This window comes from Boleophthalmus pectinirostris, unplaced genomic scaffold (assembly GCF_026225935.1).
Source record: "Boleophthalmus pectinirostris isolate CB_2022bp ecotype Guang Dong unplaced genomic scaffold, ASM2622593v1 HiC_scaffold_7, whole genome shotgun sequence".
NCBI lineage: Eukaryota > Metazoa > Chordata > Actinopteri > Gobiiformes > Gobiidae > Boleophthalmus > Boleophthalmus pectinirostris.
Genome location: NW_026571473.1, coordinates 19765189 through 19789785, shown reverse-complemented (window position 1 = coordinate 19789785; position 24597 = coordinate 19765189). Strand labels below are relative to the sequence as shown.

General features: G+C 39.3%; 4 protein-coding genes and 1 long non-coding RNA gene across 7 annotated transcripts in view; 2 read left to right on the top strand and 3 right to left on the bottom strand.

The window, feature by feature from the left end:
- The window catches only part of lingo3a (leucine rich repeat and Ig domain containing 3a), a 55756-nt gene extending 45933 nt beyond the window's left edge, over positions 1-9823 (bottom strand). Inside the window, exon 1 of the mRNA XM_055165144.1 lies at positions 9761-9823. The gene's annotated coding sequence lies outside the window, so the exon portion shown is untranslated. The remainder of the gene's footprint in view (positions 1-9760) is intronic.
- A 249-nt stretch (positions 9824-10072) lies between these two features.
- Positions 10073-11802, bottom strand: org (oogenesis-related gene). Of its 2 annotated transcripts, XM_020940054.2 has the most exons (6): positions 11547-11759; positions 11347-11418; positions 11047-11269; positions 10446-10612; positions 10255-10359; positions 10073-10187 (listed from the first exon to the last, which is right to left on the bottom strand). In XM_020940054.2, exons 1-6 carry the CDS (start codon positions 11598-11600, stop codon positions 10143-10145), a joined length of 666 nt encoding a protein of 221 aa, XP_020795713.2. In that variant the 5' UTR covers positions 11601-11759; the 3' UTR covers positions 10073-10142. The 2 variants fall into 2 exon arrangements, with proteins under 2 accessions (XP_020795713.2, XP_055020904.1); XM_055164929.1 differs by lacking the exon at positions 11347-11418 and having other exon boundaries at positions 11547-11802.
- A 2795-nt stretch (positions 11803-14597) lies between these two features.
- Positions 14598-18345, top strand: peak3 (PEAK family member 3). Of its 2 annotated transcripts, none has more exons than XM_055164574.1 (4): positions 14598-14833; positions 15138-15286; positions 15756-16318; positions 16633-18345. In XM_055164574.1, the coding sequence occupies exons 1-4, from the start codon at positions 14769-14771 to the stop codon at positions 17662-17664; spliced, it is 1809 nt and encodes a 602-aa protein (XP_055020549.1). In that variant the 5' UTR covers positions 14598-14768; the 3' UTR covers positions 17665-18345. The 2 variants fall into 2 exon arrangements, with proteins under 2 accessions (XP_055020549.1, XP_055020550.1); XM_055164575.1 differs by lacking the exon at positions 16633-18345 and adding an exon at positions 16428-16596.
- A 406-nt stretch (positions 18346-18751) lies between these two features.
- Positions 18752-22834, bottom strand: oaz1a (ornithine decarboxylase antizyme 1a). The gene is given in 6 exon segments (XM_055164577.1): positions 18752-19376; positions 19481-19566; positions 19683-19858; positions 20471-20557; positions 20559-20625; positions 22642-22834. Coding segments are annotated over 6 exon segments (669 nt in total). The 5' UTR covers positions 22761-22834; the 3' UTR covers positions 18752-19242.
- Positions 22835-23354: 520 nt separating this feature from the next.
- Positions 23355-24375, top strand: LOC129412017 (uncharacterized). Its single transcript, XR_008633540.1, has 5 exons — positions 23355-23473; positions 23673-23710; positions 23786-23920; positions 24033-24109; positions 24243-24375. It is a non-coding gene; the product is annotated as an uncharacterized LOC129412017 (long non-coding RNA).
- The last annotated feature ends 222 nt before the right edge of the window (positions 24376-24597 follow it).

Genomic DNA, 24597 nt, shown 5'->3' with positions numbered 1-24597 from the left:
GGAGTATACACAAATGGCTGGGCTCTTTTTGAAGCTGACAGCCTTTATTGGACTATAGGTAGGAGTAAAGCCGGCTGTTGGGAGATATGAACTAACAATAAACTGAGTATATGTTGAGTATTGACCATTTCAATTTCAAAGTTGAAACCAATCATTAATTTTGTGAAACATTTTCTGCTACATGTGACCTCACCAGCGCCTTTAGGCAACAACATGTCAGGGCAGTGCACAGAGGATACTGTTCATAATTTGGATTGATAGGGAAACTGAAATGCCAAGGGAACACCCACCCAGACAATAATCTTGTCACAATACTAATATTTCAAAGTCAGTTTTGATATTAAGAAAATAGTTCATTAATCAGTACAGATTTTGTAATATGTAATATCGTAATAGTCATATTATCATAGTAATATATCATAACATGTTGTCTTATACTAGTTTTAATAGGTGAAGACCGTTCTCTATTGAAGAAAAGTCAAATTTTGTCCTATGTGATTTTATTTTTTGTTGTAGGCCTATCAGGTTTTGATACAAGTTTGATTGAGATTGTAGCTTTTTACAGTTTAACATCTGAGAATGACTGCAGTAAAATAAATAGCTTTTCTCCATGCCTGTCTTTTTTGTATTGGCAAACTTTTTTCCAGGAAAGCTACTTGTAAACAGTCCATATTTACTCAGAGGGCAGACGTTGTATCTGCCTGCAATGACAGAACTGTCTGTAGCTGTCACTGAGGCAAACACAATGCACTAGATTAATCCACCCCCTCTTCAATCTCTTCTCCTAATCCAATCTAAAGTTCATTCACTCTTTCCTCACCAATCTTAACAAATGGACTGTCCAATCCTGTGGGAGACAGACTAGAGGGCTTGAGAAAACAAAATGGTGTCAAGGTCAGAAACTGATGAATTCCCCCAAGGCAACAAGTCAGTGGAGGAGATGGAGCGAAACAAAGATATAAGACAGAGAGGGGTCCCGCCAGGATTCCAAAAGTGAGTGCGGTCGAAGAACTGTGTGGAGAATGTGATCACAGTTTCCATTTGAGTCTGTCAGGAGTAAATACGAGGCACAGCAGCAGAGCTTATTTCAACCACTGCCACAAGAAAACCCTAAGTATGTGAGGCTTACTCTACTTAGTGCCAAAAGAAAGAGGATAATTCAAGAAGAGGAAGAGGCTCTATACATAATATATTCCATATGGGAGCATCATTAACAAAACAGTATTAGAAGGAGTGGTCTGGTCTATGTACTATTTAATGCAAAAAAAATTTATGTTTTGTAGTATCTGAACATATATAGAATTCTCACCTGTCATTTTTAAACAATGGGCAGTTTAGAGAGTTATGTTATGTTATTATAATATAATATCTTGCTGGGTTCCAGATGTCGTCACAACACTCTATAGTGCAATAATATTTAATACAGATGGGACGGGAGGTAAATGAAATGAAAAATATAAAATTAATATTGTACAAATGCAGATTTTTGCGATATTACGGTGAACTCCTCTACATGTTGTATATTTCATGGCAAAGTACAGTGTAATTAATCAAAAGGGAAAAGTGGCTCTTGCCCCCCATGTGACACTATATATTCATATGACACCACACTGTAGAATCTGGAAACCAGCTGTTAAATGTGATGTCACTTTCAGGTTCAACCTGTCTGCCTTAGACCCATCGCTAACAAATCTATGACAGCCCTCCTTTAAAAAACCTATAGAGAGGAAGGACTGTGCTGTTCCTGAAGGAAAAAGAACAAAAAAATCAGACACCCAGACATACACTGTACAGAATGTGTATGAATGTCAAACTGTGCCACTCACAAGATTATAATTTCTGTCATTGTTACTTGGAACTGGTTTGTCTTAATCTTTCTGTTTGGCTTCTATCCTCTGGGATGGCACAAAAGAACATGCACTGATTTGCATATTGATGTGGTATGGGTTTTTAAGATTCCCTTCCTGGCACAGCGTCTTCAAATTTTCAGTATTAACAGGCTTGGGGCAGGCATAAATGGTACATTGGCTTGCAAACTAAGGGGAATCTAATTATGCCATGCATTTTTAAAGATAAACAGTTTTGATGTTAAATTTCAACACTGTACAAAAAACTAATGCATTTTGAAAATACACAGCTGGAGGCTAATAACAACTCCCCTAAGATTCAATCTATTCAGACTTACACATAAAGCACTAGTAGGAAGCCGGAGGAAACATTGTGCCCAAGCTGAATAACAGTATCCCAAGGGTGCAAAAATCATCTACTTCCATATGCAAGGACAATAGCATATCATTTCCACTCAGTTTGAACATGTTTCTGAGTAAGTCTATCCAGAGTGTCTCTCAATGTACAACTGTTATATTATGCTGTGTTTATACGTTATTAAATAATTATGTAACAAACACATAGCATGTGGTCTAAGTCTAATTTACATCTGGAAAACTCCTACAGACTATATCACAAGAATCCCAGTAGACCCAGTGTATTCCTTTTTTAAATGTACAGTAGTGTTAAAATACATAACTACAACAACTAAAGAGAAGGAGAAATCTAAATAGCAGGGAGAAACTAATTACTTGTTCTGCAACCCTCTACAGCTCAGATCATATTGCAAAAAAATGATAAAATCTCCCACAAAAAAATCCAGCTTTCATTTATTGAACGATAAGTCAAAATAGAAAGAAATTGTCCTTTTTCATGCTTGTGGAAATCCCTTCTTACCACACCCATACCCACAGGCTTATACATAACTCATACAAAGCTATTTTCGCTGTCACAAACTGAACAGCTGTATACCTTGGGAGCATAAAGCATTCCCAACCTTCTATTATACAACTTTCAATAAGCACTTTTTTCCAATCCAATAGAAAATGTTGGCCTGTACAGAAAACATACATTGTGCATGAAATGATTGTATGGTTTATTGAATGATAGTGGCTTGCTGTGTGTGTATGAGTTGCCTGTACCTCAGTGCCAGTGGAGTGCACACAATAGCCTCCCACATCATATGCAGATTGAGGCAGTGCAGTGGATGGTGGTCGTGGGTGGATTAGACTTCTCTGAGGTTATGTTTTTCTCTTCACTGTGGCTTCCAGTCGGGTTTAGCAGCTCAGAGATCAAGACCAATCCTGATCAGTGTGGATGATACAAGCAAATTAACCAGTGCACATAAAATGAAAACCAATTAGACGGGTACAAAAGACGACATTATCCACACTATGGCATTTGCTGAAGTGAGGAAAGTGCTATCAAGAAAGTGGTGGGGTTAAAAATGAATATGTAAATTTGGAAAGAATCAGTCATTGAGCTGCAACTGATACAATATCTGCAAATATTATTAGTAATGGGAAGTGAATAAATGCATATTTCTTAGTCATTTTATTTTGATTCAATTCTTTTATACCATTTCTTTTGGTAAAATTCAGCATTTCTAGTAACTGTTTTTGTTTTGTTTTTTTGTATTAAATGTAGAACATTAGTGCAATAAACAAAGTTGTTTTAACCATATGGTTTACACTTTACAATATAATGCAACTAGAAGGGGGAAGTATTCAGAATACAGTACTCTGATTAGAAAATAAAACAGAATACTTTACATAATACACTTTAAAGGAGGGTGTTCAGTACACCTAACTAAAACATTTTCATGAATAAATAATAATAATAATAATAATAATAATAATAATAACAATAATCAATAATAATAATATGTATTAATATCTAAGGAAGGAATAATTGCTTAGGCAGTAACTATTGTACACTCATTTGCATTCATATAGCACACAGAAGAACCCCACATGCAGGAAACATTAGGGGGTCAAATGCAAGGAAAAAACATGAAAAAAAAAATTTAACTGTCAGCTAATTTTTCTTGCTGACCACTGCTCCACTTTGGCTTTTAAGCTTATTAGTGCTCATGCCAGGACAGGCGATTAAAATGGGTGGCCGATTGTGTTGAGCAGAGGTGGTGGTGCAGTGCTCACAGTTCCCATAAGCATCACTACAAATGTCAGGAAGCAAAAAGGGAGCGAGGGAGAGCTAGAGGAGGGGTATATTACAGAATGGAAAAAGATATGAGACCCAAGCCAATAAATCAAAAGTTATGTAATCGCAAAGGTACAGCGTATGGTATTGCAACTCAACTAAGCCTGATGAGTCAACCGCTACTGGTTTGGAGATTATTTCAAGCTCCCATTTAAAGCACAGCACAAAAGGTTGCAGCACATACACCCACACTCCTCTATCTGTCCCATTGTTCTATTTTTAGACTTGTTAACGGCCTGGCTTAGGGGCCCTGAGGTATTAAAAGTCCTCTCTCTGGCCAGCAGGTCATGAGTGTCCATCACATACTTTCGGCTACTGTCTCTCAGTGCAGAGTCTGTCACAGAAAGAGTGGGGTTACATAGAAGAGCAGCAGACAGTTGCCAAGTTTCTGCTACTAATGCTGCAAATCCCTACAATGACGCTACCACACTCAACACTTCACCACCACACACTCTGGCTCTCCTATGGGCCCCTTTGAGTGCACATACTCCGGGCCTTAACAAGTCTCTGCTGATTTCATGTGAAACAGAATTTGGGGTTAAAACAAGCTTCCAAATCTGTCCTCATTTCCAGGAAAATATTGAAATTTTAATGATAGTGCTGTTTTTTGTTTTGTTTCTAAAGTTGATTTAGTGGTGCAGTGAAAACGTCAACTGCAATTGCTCTGACCATGCAAAGAAAAACAATCAAATTAAATTAAAACATGCAAATAATGCAAAACTTTTGTGAGAAACCCTGATCTAGTCCCAGCCATCAATTTAACTTGAGAGAGAGGAAGTTAATCAAGTATTAACTTGTTATGTCTTATATCCCACCCATTATCTGATTATGGATTCAGTCCACCAGTCAGTGGTCATCATGTTGGCTACAGGAAATGACATTTGTTAGGTCTATGGCCTCAAGAGTTTCCAGGTTTGACGTACTGCTGTGGGTGTGAGGTGCTGGTTCCTGCTTTAATTTCCTGCTCACCAATCACTTTTGATCTGCAATAACCAACCAGAGACCACTGATGGAGCATTGCCTCTGAGCAACAGCCTGTATGTATAAATGGACAAAATAATACTTTAATCTGTCCATCGAAAAAAATGAAGAGTGTCTACCTTGATTTGAAATCAACACAGCCCAACAAGCTTTTTATCTCATGAATAAATAACCCCCTGTACACTGTATGGGGACCAGCAGTAATTCTGTCTGCACACTGATGACAAACCTCATCATTTCGCCTGGGAACATTAAAGAATTTGACAGTATGAGACCAAAGAGAGGCTTACCATTCACTCTACTTGTTATCAACACTGTCAGTCCATGCCTGTCACAATCTGCACATATAAACACAGGGCTACAAGAAGCTGCAGGACGGTACACAATAATGAATGACAATGTTGTGCTGTCAACAGCGACAAACTGCAGAAAACATTAGGCCCCTCAAAACATTCAGCCTATGCTCAGGAGACAAACATGACAGTACAGATAAATACACAAGGACGTCAAAATAAACCTCCAAAGAGCAGCTCCTCTACCGCAATGCCCAGTGTAATTATTTAGCTGTCCTGCTCATTTGTCACAAAGCTAGGGTAACCTGCACTCTGGTTTACAAAACATACAATTACAAATAAATCTATATTACCAGTGGTTAAACCACTGTGGCAGTTTTGCCATGACATTTAAGACAATATATACTTCTCACCTAATATAGTGTTGAAGATACTTGTCACATTTTGGGGGTCTATTCAATCTTTCCTTTTCTGTGTATGAAATATATGCCTGTGTACTGCAACAGGAAATAACACAAAATATAGTACATACACAGACTTTATTAGACAAGAGTCCTAATCAAGTTGCCTACCATTTTGCTGAAAGCATTTCCAAATTATCTGCTACAGAGTGACTTTTTCAAATGCAATATATGTGTTTCTTTGCCACATCTTGGTTGTGAATGTGTCACTGCATAATTTATTTTAATATATTTACACCACTCATTCAGAGGAGGAAGTGACAGAGTAGAGCATTTGAATGGTTTGAATACTTCCCATAACGATAACAAAGAACACTGGAAATCTGTTATAAACCACAAAATGATTTGAACGTGGAAGGCCCATAAATCAATCTTGGAGAGACTGTTAATATTAACTTTCGAAGCAGTTGTGAGCAGGTGGGCGAACTGTTGGCAGAGTTTGCGAAAGCAGCTGCCTTCCTTTCTACACTTGGGAAATATAAATCCCTGTTGTGCGTTCCATAGAACCAAAATAACAATGATCCTTCAATAACATATGTAATTCAGATTTTGCATCTAGTATGACACACCTGATCTTGTGTAAGGCAAAGTGGAAAAAAAAAATTTTCTGTATGCTCTATAACAATGTGGAAATCCAGTGATACAATAGAAATCTGATGATGAGCTGACCTGTCAGTGCAGCTTGAGACAGAAGAGTCTATAGATCATATATTCAGGAACAGTACCTGCTGCCAGAGCTTTGAGGTGCTGCTGCTGACACATGAGTTTTGTGGCTAGGTTAGAAAACTTTCTCTCAGTTATGAATTTCAATGTTAGATATATACACCAGAGAAAAAAAAGTATTGTTTAATGTTTATTGTTTTTACACATTTACTAGGCAGTGGTTTATTTTGAATTGAACCAACAATCATTTTGAGATAAAACCCAATTTCAAGGAAGATCTTGCCACAATTGCACACTCTTTACTACTATGCATATATTAACACAGATATCTGTCACAAAGTGTTTTGAATCCAAATGTATTTTGCAGCTTTTGGCAGTTGCTCATCTTAGCTCGAGTCATGATGAAAGCATTGACAGATTTAGACTACACTACTGAGAGTACCAGAGAAACACTTCACCACATCAAGTTTCACTTCAATACCTTCAACACATCTTTATTTGTGCAGAGAAACTCACCTTGTCTGTGACAGATTATCAGTATTTGGTATTGACTGGTATTGATTAGAAGTCAACTGATGTGTTTTTTTTTTGTTTGTTTTTTTTATGGCCGACGACGATTTAGAATCCAGAGAGAATGATAGCCGATAAGGTTTGCTGATATTTTTTTATGTTAAGGTGCAGGGCTGATTTTGAAAATTTCTGCCAAATTATGCAATTTAAATTACTACAAACCCATGCTAACCCATTTTTATGCAAACTGGATGAGAGAACAGCGTAGTCACATTCTGTGCAGTGCCCTTTTCACAATAAAGTGCTCAAAATAAAGCTTTAAGTATACTGAGCAACAGGTTAGCTAAACCTAAATTTTGGCCAATGCTGCAGATACGATTAAAAGTGCGAATATCAGCCCGAAATATCGACCCACCGATCTCTGACCCATGGATTACATTCAAAGAAATGTTTGTATAAATACGCAATACAAAAACTTGAATACAACACCACTGAAACCAATGAGATGTCAAATTTAGTGGTGTAGCTACTAATCAAAATGAGACCACGCACTGAAGTGTCACGCTATTCCATATTGATAAGCATGTCCAAGTATAGAAACTAAAAATAAAAGGTGTGTTTGGAAATGTCTCGATTGTCCTGTTTATTTGCGTGCCTCAGCTCTTTCCGACACTGTGTAAACACTGTGTCTGTGCCGTGGCTGAGAATAGCATCATAAATGTGTAAATAGATTCACTTACTGCCATCGACAGGGGCAGACTTTGCACTTATAAACTTTGGTGTTACCGACCTCTAAGCGGACAAGGACAATCACACCGCAAATGGCAGCCAAGCCTCAGAGTCTGTGGGATTGATCTGCATCTCTGTGCCAAATACAGTGTAGCCTTAGAAAAGTGTATCTGACTGCAGCTTCATGATTCACAACCAAAAAAGAAGCGATCCCAATGCAACACTTCTTTCACAAACGGACTCTAGGAAAGTTTTGTGCTCATAACAAAGGGTGTTTAAAACTGAGGTAATACAACATCAGTGTCAAATTGTACTGCAGTATATAGTAACAATTTTGATTCACCAGTAACTAGTGTTGTCGCGATATTAACCTTTCAAATTTTATTTAAAATAAATTATACAATGGAAGATAATTTCTACCTAAAATAATAGAAGTAGTTTAATAGATTAGATTAGTATCTAGAAATCAGTTTTTAACAGAAAGACCAAAATGATGATCCCTTATTCATGAATCAGTCATGACATTACTAATAATAACAATAAATAAGTACAAATCTTAATAGTTCATACTAAAATATTAGGGATAGCTTTGTCTGACATGAACTTTAAAACAAGAAGCTAAAACTAGACCTTTTCTCTCTTAAACTTATAAATTCTCATACATCCAAAAGCACATGACTATCTAAAGCCTCCGTCTGTCTACCTATTTGTCATGCCCATTTTCCCGCACCACTTCCCAGACGATGATGGATGCTCTCTCAGTCTATGGGGACAGCTGGTCGTTAGGCTGGAGGTAAACCAAATCACATTGCATTGCTTTCGGCAGGAGCCACAGTACAGTCTGTCTATATACAGGGCAGTGAAAAAGGTTATAGCAGGGGAGCGAGGAGGGGCGCAGGTTTTTGGTTTGCTGGCATTTCACAAACACATTGTAATGTAGGGGATAATATACTGCAGGTCAGACTGGAGGCCCACAGAGCTACCTGCACCTGCTGCCATTCATTTGAGGCAAAAATAAGCAAATGTCACCACAAGGTCCTCGGTGTAATGTAACAGTATTTTTCTCAAAGATAAGGTGATGATCAGTGAGTCCTGTGCTGCATACAAGTGTCTAATTGTGCCATTTCATCAATTCCAAGCAATATTCTTTCGACTAAATCACCACATTTTTAAATAGATCAAAAATATTTTTGACACAAGTAAAAAAGTTGGTTGCACAAAATATTGATGTATGGTTCACTGACACAATCAGATTGTGTTGATTGTTTTTTAGGCATTAATAAATTGAACTTGAAAGGAGTCAAAAAATGCTTCAAATAACATCAATTTTGCAATTAACTCAGTCAAACAACATGCACAATAGGCCAAACTCTGCAGTTACTGTAATCCTGAGCGAGCCTGTCACCAGTCACCACTGCTCCTGGCAGTTCTCCCAAAGGCATTAAAGGATGGGTCAAATGTAGGGGACAAATTTCCAATGAAGTGTCTCATAAGTCAAGATACTTCTGAAAAACGTACATACTGTGCAGCCCTTTTCTGCGCATCAGTGCTACAAGTAAATGTGCAAAATGAAAAAACTAAAGTCACAGTAATGAAAACTGTGCAGATTGCCACAAAAAGACTTTCCATCAACAGTGATCTCAACAAATCACACTCAAAACAGTATTATCACTATTATTGCACTGCTATAGTGCATACTCCAGGAAGCTTTTGTTTTATAGCACACCGGGGAGTGGGGATGAAATATATAGTGCACCACCATCTACACTTTTCACCTTGCAGTTGAAAGGCAAAGGCAAAGCTGTGGGTTTGAAAGCGGTCTCCAGCTGACTACAAACAGTGAAGATAGAGGTCGGCGCGCTCTGTGGCTGCTTAGACTAAGCTGCAGTCTACCCTTCAGTCAGACAGCCATCAGATCCCCCAGAGGCCATACTGAGGTATACTGCTTTAGTCCTATATGCACACAAATATAGAATTTTATTGATACTGATTGGCTATGATTTCAAATAATACAAAAAAAAGATAGTTTAAAGCAAACTTGATGAGCTGACTACTTTAAATGCACATTAGCCTTACCTGTGTCTGGGTCAGTCTACTAGACAGTGTCATGTCTGGCACTTCATGCTAGCAGCTCACCTACACTTGCCCCTGTAGGCAGAGGAAATGAGAAAATCCTTTATCCTTGAGAAAGGCCAATAGTAGACTCTAGTAAGTTCTAGCGGCGTGTCATTTAAGAGTCTAGAACTACAATGCTAAACTTTTAGAAACATTTACAAGACACAAGTCATACTCTAAAATGAAACTAGCTAATGGAATGCCTAAAGCTACTACCCAAACATTCATCAATATGGCATATGCTGCCATCTTGTGGATAAAGACAAGAGGAAGTAGGTATTGAAAATTTATTAAGTTTCAAATCTATAACTTACAAAAAACAGACAATGTACAGCAAAAACATTTAAACAGCAGGATTTGAACCTTCAAGTTGAGCAGGAGTCAGTTCCTGTTAATAAAACAAAACATTAGATGATATCCAAGACATGCAGTTGAGCATTGGCATCAGTCTTTACCGTATTAACATCTTTTATAACAACAACACCCTTTTCAGCTTCAATGTCATCCTCTGTGTTGTTGTGTGAGCAATACTCTTCACTGGCAGTCTCTACTGTGCTGGGCTGAGGGGAATTTTAGGCTTGATAACAGGTTTCACATGAAAGGACAGGCAAATTTTGGAAAGTATTTTTAATGCAAGATTTCCAACCTCATAGTCAGGGTCTTGTTCTGGGCCTTCATCATCGGCACATTCCTGGTTAAGGGCCTCCACCCAGGTTGGATGCTCCTCTTCCTCCAAATCATCATCTTCATCCAGCTCATCCTGCTTTCTCTTGCTGCCTTTGCCACAGGGCTTTGTAGGAGAAACTCTCACTTCTGAAAGCAAAGGAAAGTCTTGAGTGTGCACACAGAACTAAAAATGGTCCAGAACTAAAAATTTTAAATAGAATACAGACAAAAGAAATTACAAGCAAAATTTAAAATGTATTTATACTAATAAATTGCTGGCCACTTGTAACATTTCAGAAGGTCATTTAACAAAAATGTAATAAAAATTAGAGGAATGATGTGAAGTATGGTTGCCACTGCTGCCCAGTGGTGTCCTTAGTAAAACGTAAAACTGGGGATTTTCCTTCACAGAAGTGTTTACACCAACCGTAATTCAAATGTAAGTTCACCATTTCCAACAATCTGTGAGCAACGCATTTTTTAACCATTTGCGCAAGGTATTCCCACTTTCCTAAAAAAAAAACTTTCCCTTTTAGTTTGACACACGCCGATCTGACTGAGGGTTGTCATTATGAAGATACCTGGCGAGAGGCAGCGGCCGATGCTGGTCGACACAGGATATCCGAGGGCGCTCTGCAGCCAGCGGGGCAAGACCGACAGCAGCACGCGGGTCACCCGGTGCAGGCGTTTGCGGCCCGTGAGGCTCTGGCGGCCCGGACTGGAGACCTGCTGGGGATTACCCAGAATTGTCTCTTTGGGTTGCCTGTACCCGAGCACCCACCAGAACCCACGGTAAGCACGCACCTAAAAAAGATAGAACCCACGCATTTATAGAATTTAGTGCAAATATTAAAGACTTTTGCAATAAGGTAGTTACACACCACGATGCCGAAAGGCCAGAAAAGACCGCGAAGCATGGAGCGAAGCACTCCATCTCTTTTAACGATTCTCTTCTACAAATAAACCAAAAGTTTATTTGGAGTTAAAAGCAATTGATAAGATCAATAGGCACTTTTAACCTCGTGCAGCCTAGCCAACCACATCAACACGTGGCGCTGACTAACAGTGATCCGTGGTTTACCTCGTCACTTTGGGCTGGGTCCGTCTTGGCGTCTTTGCGGATCTCGGTAGTCATGTTTTTACACTGAAGCCTGAGAAGCCAGCCGGATTGCTGTGAATTGGATGAGCAGTCACACTACAATAGAAAGTTTGGGGAGGCTAAAGTACCCCCAGCTATACTCAGAGCAGCCAAAGAGCGCGGAGAAACGCACCTGGCGCAATGACTCTTGTCCAATCAGATGCGGCCAATTAACCTACGTAACTATATAGCGCCAAATACAACATTTGATTTGTTTTTTATTTAATTCAATCAAACAGCAATTAAGATTTTTATGCTATATTTTATTCAATGTGTGTATTTATATTGTGCCGACTCTGTGCAGCACTTTGGGGACTGTTGGTAAAATGTGCTATACAAAGATTAGATGTATCGCAAACCAACGTAGCCAGGGCTAAAAGTCATGTCGATAAAACTGATTTGAAAATAGGCAACAGCTAAATATTTTTATACAGCTTATAGCTAAATTAATAACTCTTATACATATTTTAATTGAGAGGAATTCAAGAATATCAGAATTCTAAACTATATATTTTTCCTAAATAACAGTAGGCCTCCCTCAAGATGCTGAACTCTTGAGTGACGTCTCTCAACAATGCATTTCAAAACAAAGCAGCACAGGCTTTCTGTGGCCTGGAGATGCTCTTGCTGCTCTGGTTACCATATGAATAGATCTAAAAACAGGCCCATCATTGACCCTCTTAGCCTAGCTCTCTAATTAGAGATAATTTCCGGAATTTCTTTTCGTCATAAATGCGTATGTAGTGATGCACAGGAAAGACCAAATTTACTTTCCCCAAACACTATAAAAGCTTTATGCCATGCGACTCTGCTACAACAAACACTGACTCAGCCTAAATGGACTCAGAGATGGAGAGGAACACAGTGACCAGGACATTTAGCATTGGGGCAATCAGCAGTCGGGCCAAGGCTGTTCCTTCAGAGGATTTCTTTGCAGCTCGCAGACACAGCAGTGCAGGGATCCGGGCGCTGCTCTGGGCCAACAACAATAAGCTGTTTGGATGCTCTTTAGGCTCAGACTCCCAGACCAGCTTGGAGAACTCCTTTCCAAACATCTTGACACCTGACAGCATCCCTCAGTTCACTATACCCAATCTGTCCATAATCAGCAGCCTCAGGTCTTTGGACACCACCAGAGGAGATGAGGAGGAGAGTGAGGGCTATGGGAGCTCTGAACAGGATCTACCAGCATCAGCAGCCTGCTCCAGTCTGTCCTCTTCCGGCCTTAGTCTGTCTGAGCGTAAGGCCGAGCGCAGCGTTTCTGACCCCTTGAACCAGAGGAGGTTTTTGCTGCACAGGGATGGTTCTCTCCCATCTGCTCACACAGGAGACCACCAGGGCCTGGATCCAGCGAGCAGGGCGGCACTCTCCCTACCACACCTGCCCAAAGTCACCACACCTTATGGCTTCATCACCCTGAGCCAGAGCCCCCAGATGGCCAGTGAAGAGGCCCTGCTCTGTCAGGCTGGTCTGCGACGCAATAAGGACGAGGAGAGCTGCAGCTACAGCAAAGCTCCTCTAAGAAGGACTGGAGATGTTACCACCAACCCATCCCCCCTGTCTGCATTCAGGCACAGACTGTCCAAAGATTCAGCTGTGTCTAAAGAAAGATTAGCAAAGGGAGACGTTCAGACTCTCTGTACCTCCTCTGCTTCCTGCTTTGTCACTGCGGCTCACACAGATGGCAAGTTTAAAAGCCGCTTCCGTGAGATTATAAGAAAACATCTCACCACCCGCAACCGATAGACTTTATCAGGAATTATAATGCTGCTGGTGTCCGAATGTTTTTGGTTAATGCTCATCTTAGTTCAAATGATTCACTTTATGCAAGTATTTGTTTTTAATAAGCTACAGTGTTCTATAGAATAATAAAATATATATCATAAAACATACATTGTGTTGTGTAGTGGGGTCTCCTACCCTTACATTAAAAACAGTTATATGTTGATGTAATTCACAAGTAAACTATAAAAGAGATCATCATTTTACAACATAATATCACCTATGTGTTTAAGTTAATGAATCATGGCACATGGACACTCGACGAGAAGCACAGAATTTTAAGAGGTTCTTGTAATGATGCTCAAACCATTGTGCCTGTTCATAGCTGCCTCCCACTCACTAATAGTAATAAGTGAATATCATTATGACTGGAGATTAATTGAGTAGACCGGACAGTGATGTAACAACTGTAAGAGTTGTTTTCATCCAATCACACTAATATTAATAGTATGCACTAATAAATGAATTGTATCTGTTTATTCTTGATAGGAAATACTATTTTTATAACATTTTGATAATAAATTTAACACACAAAAAGGCATGTTTTTAAATGTAGGGGTTGTTTTTTGTGACCCTGACCCTTGAGTTTTTAGCCTATACTTGGATAATTGGAGTGAGTCATGGATGGGCCTCTTCAAGTAAAAGCCCTCTACTGAACAACACACATATTGGCTGCCCAAAGATAATGAGATCACAGATGGACACGTGGGAGTTAAATAAAAACAATAATAAATGTTGAAGATGAGGATATCAAAAATTGTGTGTTCAGTGAGATGAACTTCAGAAAATTACAAAAAAGTACACAGATTCAACTGAAGCACAAACTGTGTATAGATTCAATACAGTCAAGTCAGTAGGAAGTGGAGGAAATGCAAAAAACTATATTCTCACTTACACTCTTTTATTCCCTTAGCCAGCCGGCATATAACCAAGTAGGGCCATGGAAGCTGCTGTGTTTCTATTTGAATTACTGATAAATGGAGATACATGGAGTTCCCTTTAATACGGGTTGATTTTAGAAACTTTATGACTCAAAATTGCATCACTCAGCTATTTGCTCAGCACTGTGTGCACTGTTTTTGTGGTTGCTAACTGCTCTTTTCTATTATGCCAAATTGAGGTTATAACTCAAAATGGCTCAACCCTCAGAGCAGAAACTTCCGGTTACAACCTCAAATGCGAATCACAAAGCTTGAGAGACAAGATAAGAACTCTAGGTTCTATGAAAATTCAGCATGCACAAAAAGATACAAAAACAGGGAGGGGTTATGGTAACCATGCATACAGGAAGTACATGCGAAAGAGCACAGTAGGCCACCTGGTTGCTTCACATGCGCCAAGGACTTAAAGTGAACAAGCAGTCTAGTATTCCACTGTGTTTTAATGGAGTCAGGCTGTTTAAACCAAACAGGGGGTCACCCTCCAGCTTTGCCAGTCAAACATAACAGGTAAGAAAAATGTTATAATGCTTCTAAGAGGAACTAGCAGAAGCTGTTTTCTACTAAATTGGATACAGGATGAGTTGAAGGAATGAGGAGTTGGAGAAATCAGTAGTAGTTAAACAAGAAGATATTCATGTATATTCCAGTACTGGAGCTAGAGCCTTAGTATTGCATTATAGGACCTGTGCCTAAGAGGACAATAGTCACTCACCAGTACCCTCACTCACTGCTCATTGTTCATTGTTAATTGATTGTTCTAATTTACACAGTGCACATTTTGTATTTTTATTTTCTTTCCTTTTGTTTACAGGCAAAGAAGCCAGTCAAACAGAGGATCAAGTGTGAGTTCTGACAGTGCCCTGTTCAGCCCTGGACTCCAGTCGCCCAACTACACACTTAATGATGTCTTTGCATCCACTGATTGTCATGCAGCCTCATGCCCCATACATCAAGACTTGGGTATATGGTTTCATTTAATAATAGTTGTTACCATCTGGTTTTAACATAATTAAAGTCACTATCTGCTGCTCTTAAACTGCTTTACTTCCTAAGAAGTAAAGAGGGGAAGCAGCTAATTTTCTTTCAAAAATCGAAAGCTATAGTTCCTTACATTGTCAACTGTAGCCAAATCTCCCACTAAATTATCAACCACTAAATCTATAAATATATATAATTGTCATAAAAAACACAATCTCATGTGATGAATACCTAAAAGTGTATAGTTCTGCATCTGCAACTGGCTTGTATGTGTTTATTCTCAACATGTCATATTGTTTTCAAATGGTCATCAAGAAGTTAAATTGAACTTATTGAGTCTTGCATCATTTGTTTAAATTACGTTTTGTTTTATTAGTGGTTTAGTATAGTTTTTAGCTGTATTGTTTTTTTCTCTGTCATGGTAATATTTTTCCTCTCTTTGATTCCATAGAGTCTGTAAAACACCACATGAGGTTCCTGTCAGATGGCACCCCTCCACCTGTTCCAAAGAAAAGATTAGCACGGACCCTTTCCCTGCCGGCCGACCATGTTCCTCCATTATCAACCCTGTCCTCTGGCCCTCCTCTTCAAATGCATTCTCACAATTTTGACAATCCCTTGTACATGCTCACTCCTGTGCGAGACACACTCTTCAGTAAAGAGCCTTCAGGGTTCAGAGTAGCCAACAAGAGCAGCACTGCTCCCCTACTGCCCCTGTCCCAGCTGTCCTTTAACACCTCAGATGAACATTTGGTCAACTTCTTTGTGAGTTTCGAAGACCAGGATGCAGTATCCAAAACTGTACAGCATCGCCACCTGCTATTTCTTAGAGATATGGCCAAAAAAATGGAGGCTAACATGCTATTAAAAGAAGAGCTATCAGAGAAACCAGTCACTTCATATCAGCCACAGGACTTCTTGTTGGATGCAGGCAGTGAGCCAAAGATAATTGCAGGAAAAATGTACTACTCTGTGCACAGCCCCAAGTTCCCAGGGAGGACACTTGGCCTGAGGGTAAGCTTGCAGTCCTGTTTGTACACATTTGATCTCTAATGGTTAAATGAGAACAGATTTTGAAGCATACATTGTAGAAATTTTTTTTTTCTATTTTTGTTGGTGTTAGATACAAACTACAACATTTGTGTTTAATGAACCAACCATTTATTCAGCTGTGAGAACAAAAGGACATGCACACTGCTGCTTATCTGTAGCATCGTGGTGGTAGTTGCTTCCTCTTTTCATTAGGTGATAGAAGTTCTAAGCACAAAATGTATCTTTCAGATCTCGTTAATGTGGTGGTTTTCTGCTGTTGTCGTTTGTTTTTTCAGATAAGCACGCAAACAGAGCTGTCTGCTTCTACCTACACCAAACCGCAGCCTGCGCATGTTAACGTGAAACATGTTGTGGCCCACTTCCAGGCAACCAGCAATATGATGGATTCCTGCATTAAAACAGAATTTGTTAATTCATCTTCCGTCCATGGCTGTACTGCTGCAACATCGTCATGTGGGGGCAGCAATGATTATGCCAATTACTCAGGGAGGAGGCTTTTGTCAACGGTTCAGCATCTGCTATGGAAAGGTCATTGTGTGGCCATAGAGCGAGACCTCCCTGTGGCTACGCTGGAGGACTTTGTTCAGGAGAGCCAGTCTATGCAGAATATGGACTGTGTATTGTATGACAAACGTGTATGCTTTTTGTTACTGCAAATTCTACAAGGTACACAACATGTATACAAAAATGACATTTGTTCCCCCGGGCTAATACCACAAGATATCTTATTGGTGTGGCCAGACATAAATAAGACAAAATCTGAGTTATCACATGCAAAAACAGCTATTTACAATCTTACTGAGACAGGCCAAAGGGGCTACATACAAATTTTATGGGAGACTCAAGGTTGCCCCCGTGTGGTAATTTCCTCTCAGATGTCTGGGTCTCCTGCCTCCCAGTCACTTGTCCCAGTCAAAGCCAATATTGGAGATTTAATTAAATATTGTCTGAATGTACACAAGGGCCTGGCTGCACTGTATATGTCCACATACAGGAATGCTCTGATATACCTTGCTTCTCAGCTTAAAGACAACAGCAGTGGTCTTAATATAGATGACATGACAGGTCTGTTACAGGTGGTTCTCTGGGGCCCTGTGGCCCCATTGATAAAACATATTGGGATGTCCACAGCGCACAGCTGGCTGGCAGTGAAGAGAGCACTGTTAGTGATGAAGTTGGCAGAGAAAGGCGTGGATCAGACAGCTCTAGAATGGGAGGACATCCTGTGTCTGCAGTATGTAGCATTCGCTGAACCGCAGACTGTGGTAAATGAAACAGCTCGGCTCGAATTAACGCCTTCTATCTAGTTCCTGTCTGTATTGTGAATAAGCCATTGTTGTTATTCCAGTGATTAAGTTGGACCCAATCAAGGCAGAGGCCTATTCAGCAGAGGCACTCACCCATGTACCCGAAAGTTGGCAGTTTTGAGTACATGGGTGAAAGCCCTGTACTGTCACAGTGTCGTGGACAAGACACTTCAGCTACCTTGTCTTTGTGAATGTGTGTGACTTATAAAGAGGCCTTTGGCCCAAAATAACACATGTCTATCATTTAGCCCCAAGGCATCTATGGCCACAGAGGTAGCTGATGTAGAAAAGTCTGTCTGCGCTTTAGAGCAGTAAATATGATCAGTTGTTATTTATTGTTGAATACTGAAAAAAAGACACAGTACTAGTGTATTATAGCTGTTCTTAAGTCACAAATAAACTGCTTAACACTAATGGTTATCTCCATGTTGTAAATTGACCACTGAGCTAGTCAGTGACATACCCCACTCAAGGTAAAGTACAAAAAGATCGTCATCAACATAGCCCCCATTGGTGGTTTCTTTCTAGTCACTGGTACTAACAAATATGTATGATATGCATGGAGGCTGTCACTCATCTCTTCTCCAGCCCCTCAGCTAATAATCACATTTAACCTTGCCAATTAAGTGTTCTGTCTGTGCTGAAGAATGAATAATGTTCAATAAAGCTCCTGTAAAGCTTTCTCTGTGTTTGTTTTAAGCTCTGGAGGGGTAGAGTAAAATAAGCATTATTACTCAAACATGCATAGAAAATAAAAGTACAATTCCTGGTTCTCAGATTCAGATGGTCAGAAACTTATAGGACCTCAAAGGAATGAAGTCTATTGGCACAATAACCTTGCACTTGGTAACAGAGTAAATTCAATTTCAGAGTTAAAGTTGCACTTTTTAGGTGTGAATATGCCATCTGCAGGTGGCATGCCCTTACATAGTACACATTGAAATAAAGAGCAGTTAACACTATTACTTAACTAAATCTGGACGAGCTCTTAATCTCCACAGAGTTATCCAACAGCCAAGTACAAGACCAGTGCTCAGAACACTACAACCTAATTAGCTAAAGAGAACAAAATACTGGAGAAGGTGACTTAGGGGAGCACTTTTAATAGGTACAGTTACAACATGCACATTTCTATCAAGTGAATCAAAATAAATGTAAATCATGCACACATTTAAAAAAGATAAGTTTGATATAAACAAGCAAATCAAAGGTAACCTACTGTAAGACATCCATTTGTGTGGTAAGTAAATGAAGCAGATATTAACCATAGATCTTACATTACAGAGATGATGGTGGAGTGTTTGGGGGAAGGTATATAAACGGCATTATGAACTGAGGAAAGTGAGACAGTGGTGAGGAAGCATTGCCAAGAAATTTTAAGAGACCTTGCTTTGACACTCTTGGTATATTAACATCTTACCCTAGTGCAAAGATCTTTAAAAACCAGCACAAAGGCAGGTTAATAGGTACACACAAGAAAACCTGGAAACCTCAACCGCACTAAACTTAAGATTATGCTCAAAATTAAACAGATGCACAGCTATGGATACAGAAGAAGAAACACAAATTGCGCAGGTTTTAATCGTCATCAGATGAGGAATCTCGCTCAATGCTGTAAGCCATGAAGAAAGCGTCAGGGCGGGAGGGGACGAGGGAATGGCCCGGTCTCACAATCTCAAAGCCCAGGAAACTGAATGTTCGCAAAAGAGATGCTGCAGAGATAGACAAACAGTAATTATTAGTATACATTACTGTAACAAATGGACAATGATTACAAATGTGAGTATTCGTTGATGAACAAATTGTCAAATCCAACCTCGGTCATCGCGATTCTTGTGAAAGCAGATGAACACGTGGTCGGCTTGTAGTTGCACTTCAGCAAATTCCAGCAGAAGAGCAAATCTGAGAAAACAAACCGCAAATATCTTTTAAGTGACAATACACAACACTGTTGGAAATTTCGTTGTCAAATATTCAGTTAAAACGCCACATTAAATGCTTTGAACATTGAGACTGACCCGTCTTTGCTGCCCTCGGGCAATGCTCCAGGAGGGATTTCGACGTAGAGGTTCCCTCCCTTCAGCGCTGCCCTCCACACGCTGTGCTTGCCTTCTGAGCGTTTAGGCTCAAAAAGCAAAAAGCGCACTCTGCTATTAGCAGGAGGGGGCTCTTCAAGAACTAGCAATTGAGCATCCTAGGAAAGACAAAATTATGATCTTAAACATGTAAAAAAAAATGTTAAAGAAATTTGTACAACAAAAACTGCATCAAGCAATGTCACAATGAACACAACTGTGCAGCTGCTGCAAACAGGAAACCACACATCTGAACATGTGACGCTGTAAAATAAAAGTAAAAATATCAGGTTCAGGTCATAAAAAGTCTGATTCACATAAGGTATAGTCAGGCCTGAACAATCTCATGCATCACACTGAAAAAGGTTGGCAATAAATTTAACAAAAGGAAAAATCTTCAGGCAGTCTAGTGATAACTCTAAGATCTGGAAAAGAGAGTGGGTAAGTTGACACTTTTTTGTGTCTGTTTTTTGTTGTTGTTGTCAAAACCCATGTACAAATCTAAATAAAAGAAAACAAAGCTTTAACTCAAATTTACATGATTAAGGGATGCATGCTTTTATTTCACAATGTCACATGTCTAAAAAATTGTGTAACTTTCAACATTTAATGGGTGGCTACTAACACATTTCCTCTTCTCGATTATGTGGAAAATTACATACATACAATTACATATGTTCAGCAACCACTGAATTTTGTGAACAAAGTAACACAAAATACATGCAACTTACAGAGTAGAATAGCTTAGCTGAAAGATTGTGATCCCGCTGGTCATTCCCTCGCCCACCTGGGATCTTCAGGGGTGGGAGAGGGGCATCAGGAGCACCACAGAGGCCCTGGACACGGGTTACTGCAACAGCGAGAGCACCTCCGGGGGTTGGAGATACTGTAGAAGCACACACAAAAGAAGGCTTTTAAAATATAAGACACATCAACATGACTTCTGATAACAACAATGTAACATTTGGCACCAGCCTAGCTAAAGATTAAACCCTAGTGTGATTCAGATGACAAGGCAGCAAAATAATTGCCCAAAGAAGTTCACTGAATGTTAGCTAGATGTTAAATATTAAAAGGTTTTAAATGGGGCACTTGCTTGGACTGATCAAAACTAAAATATATTTAAGAAATTCCTTTTACTACTGACTGTAAACTAGCTCAAACAAAGTTCTGATATTTGAGTTTACGCATGTTACATGACCTAAGCTGCTAAAGTAAGCAAACTTGTATGACCATTAGCCTACTCCTCACTATTTGTTTATTAGGATAAACAGTGCACTGGGAAAGATCCAGTTTGTTCTGCAAATGTCAGTGTGCAATGCTGCATACATTTTCAGTGTTCAATTTAAGCCAATTCTTAGAGCGCCTACAGGGAACAAAACCCATTAGGAGCCATAGAGCACACACTTGCACTTACGCAAGTACCACTGGTCTGTTATATGCAGAACATATGTGCTGAAAACACATAGGGTACATCTTTTCTTAAGATCTTTAGAGTCACACTAATGTTAATGCAATGAAACCTACATGCTGCTATAGCATTTTCACTTCAAAGAGAATGGATACCTATACTGTATTCTTTAACCAAAAGTACCTTGGGAATAGTGACTAGCAGCACACACAATGAAGACTCACTCAGGTTGCCTCGGTTAATAAAACATCTGCTGTGCTGCTCACATGAGCGATGAGTCTTGAGTTGCGTAAGACTAGCCTACCATGAATAAATATCTTATAAAAACAACCATAGAACCTCTAGAGGACGAAATAACAATAGGAGACTATAAAAAAGCAAGACGTTTTGATATGTAGTCGGTTTAACAAAAAACATTTAGAATGAAGGTTGGTCCACAAATGGTAAAAGAGGCATTTCTGGCCTGTCAAAAAGCCCTCTAGGGTACAATATGTTAACACATGTCTCAAAACTACCCATGCCTCCCCCTTCACAGAGGAGTGGAAATTTCCTATGAGTGCACTGAACAGTAGCTATATGACAAGATAAACAACCTGCATAAAATGCTGTCAAAACACCAGTATTTAAAAAGAACAACGCTTTTGTGGGAGTCACGTTGGCTATTTCAATCTATTAAAAACATAAACGATCTCAACAATGTCAGTAGTGTTGTAAGATAAAAAGGGAACAACACAAACAGACAAAAGACTTGTTTGTTGAATTTGAGCCAAAGGTCGCTTTGTACGCGAGAAGACACGGCCATGAGAAAGGCTTTAATAGTTAAAGCCTTTGCTATAAAGTTTCAAGGCCCGATGACGCCTTAATCAGGGGAAACCGAATCAGGGGAAAACAAATCTAGCTAAACTATTTCTCCCCTATGGTCATTTTTAAGCGATTATAAAATCATTCGTGAAAGACACATTAAATGTGTTTGATTAGTAAGTGTACATTGCTATAAATACATTGTAGTCAACGTGCGTCATTGTCCTAAAGACTCCGCTAACCGTGAGCTAAACACTTGATCACAGAAATGACTCGTGTTAATCAAAGGGTCTCATTAATTGTCATCTCAGTAAATGGTCACATTTTGGGTGATCCATTTTAAAATATATTACTGGCTCTATTGTTGGAGACAGAAAGTACAGTACGAGACACAGCAATATCAGCGATTCAGCTAGAGACATCGGTAAACATTATGTAATCTCCCCCCTTGGTTAGCTAACATTTGTCTTCTGTAATTTATATAATAACGATATCACTGTGTTTAATAGAGATGTGGTGAGCAAAAGTGTAATGTTAACATTACGTTAATTAGAAAGTGACGCTTGTTATGTAAACAAGATCATCGAAGTCAGACGCTTCAGGAAATAGCTGCTGGATTGAGGCTAGGCCGCAACATAGTTTAGCATGCTAACGTGGCTATTGCTAATCTTCACCAAAGCAATAACATACCTTTCACTTTCTGTTTTATTACTTGTCTGCTCGATAACAGGCATCTCGGTTAAATTTCTCTCTTTTTCTCTAACAAAACAATGACTATTCAAAATCGTCTGAAGGTTGGATTTAACCATCCGGCCAGCGTCCGTAGCAGATGCTCGCTCGGTGCTCTCCTCGTCGCCGTGTGTTGGGGCAGAGCGGGGGCAGGCTGCAGTATTTGACACAGGGGAGTGTCCTGCTCACGGGCCCTCTGACGTGCCTCTGCTGGGGGACATGACGCACTTAATCTGGTCTGATCAGATGAGGATTATAGATCAGGGCTATTATCCAATTCTGCCAGTTATAACTACACATGACCTTGGTGAACTTACTGGGTATGCACGGGTTAATGACTGATCCGTAGTTTGACTGTCTTGAACTTATAATGATGTCCATTAAAGATCACCTGCAGCAAGTCTGTATTTTGAATGGGTTTTTAGTGACAAAACCTGCAACTCAAATATTCAATATATAATAAACTAATAAATTAAACTGGAACATGTAATAACAGTGATTGATAAAGAGTCATATACACAGCCCATTAGTAATTCATTTGTAGTGTGTAATCTAGTATTGTAGTATTGTTTATTATTTTGATGTCAAATACCACATCAAAACAAGTAGCCATGTTGGTATCATGTTATGGGCTCCAGGCAGCACTTCTTGGATACAGTAACCCTGCATCTGTTCCTGTCAGTCACCAGACCTAAAGCCTACTGCATGGTCTTTGGCCTATAACACCTTCTCCAGTGGCAGTGAAAGGCAGCGAGAGAGGCACATCCAGTATATCGAAAACATTTCACATCAGGTAAGTAAGTGACTTGTGCCTTCTGTGTTTAGTGGGAGACTAGTGCAAAGAGTGTGTAGCATGTTTCAGGAACATGGTCTATTTTAGTCACACGGTTATTCATGACCGTGACATACATTTGAGAGTCTGCATGCAGTTGGTTGCACCTTACACAGACCTTCGACATTTCTAAACTTTTCCATAAATCTCAATTTTACAGGACTGTACAAAGGAAAGGGAACATTGGATATACTACAAGTAAGACATAGCCTATGGATTTTTTTGAATTATCACTACAAATCTGAGAGTTGACCTGTTGTTCTATCTTTACAGTGTCCTATGAGCGTATTCTGTCAATCACAGACTTAAGTGAGGTCCAAAATCCCTGGAAAGGATTCACTATGAACCGCTGCTTAGTTCTAGCACTGGTTGTGTTGCTCGTGAGCTCAGGGGTCAGCGAATTGCATGGTAATAACTTCTACACAATCACATCTATTTACTACAAAATTATTTGAAGAATATACTGTATCATATTCTTATTATTGAGTTTACAAAGGTTTCTGTTATTACTTTTTCACAGAAGCTGTGGATTATGTTGTCGAGGAGACAGGCATAATGTCTTTCATAGGAAGTGTGCAGGATGGATCAATACTGCAGGTAGACCATTTAAAAAATATATATTATTACATTATTTTTAATATGTAAAGCACCATAAGTGCTCTATTATACAGGTATAATATGCTAATCTCACACAACATGCACAGAGAAATCATTTGGTGTGTGGTTTCAGTTCTCTGTGTGGGACAGTCTAAAATCGTGGTGGGGAACTGAAGAACTGGGTGCCATAAGAAGACGAAAAAAGCCTATTGGCAACAAAGCAATCCTGAAACCCAAAGCTAAACCTTGATTCATGGAATATACTGATCTGTAAGTTCTGACGTATGTGTGCCAAATGTTTATGAACCAGTGAAAATTACAGATATAACATTAAGTAAACATTTAGTTTAAAATGCATTTATATTATGTAGGCATAGTTAAAACATAACTTCTTGTATACAGGACTACTGTACTTTATTGTCATGCAAAAACTAACCACTGTGAGTAGTCTATAATTATAAGATTTCCTGTGCTCTGTTATAATAAAC

Bases quoted from the DNA above. Each gene is read 5' to 3' on its own strand.
- peak3 (XM_055164574.1), top strand. From the start codon at position 14,769: ATGGAGTCAGGCTGTTTAAACCAAACAGGGGGTCACCCTCCAGCTTTG. The intron at 15,287-15,755 runs GTATATGGTTTC...TTGATTCCATAG, and splicing joins CCCCATACATCAAGACTTGG to AGTCTGTAAAACACCACATG. The intron at 16,319-16,632 runs GTAAGCTTGCAG...TTGTTTTTTCAG, and splicing joins GGAGGACACTTGGCCTGAGG to ATAAGCACGCAAACAGAGCT.
- org (XM_020940054.2), bottom strand. From the start codon at position 11,600: ATGACTACCGAGATCCGCAAAGACGCCAAGACGGACCCAGCCCAAAGT. The intron at 11,419-11,546 runs GTAAACCACGGA...GTTTATTTGTAG, and splicing joins ACCCAGCCCAAAGTGACGAG to AAGAGAATCGTTAAAAGAGA. The intron at 10,188-10,254 runs GTAAAGACTGAT...TTTTATTAACAG, and splicing joins TTATAAAAGATGTTAATACG to GAACTGACTCCTGCTCAACT.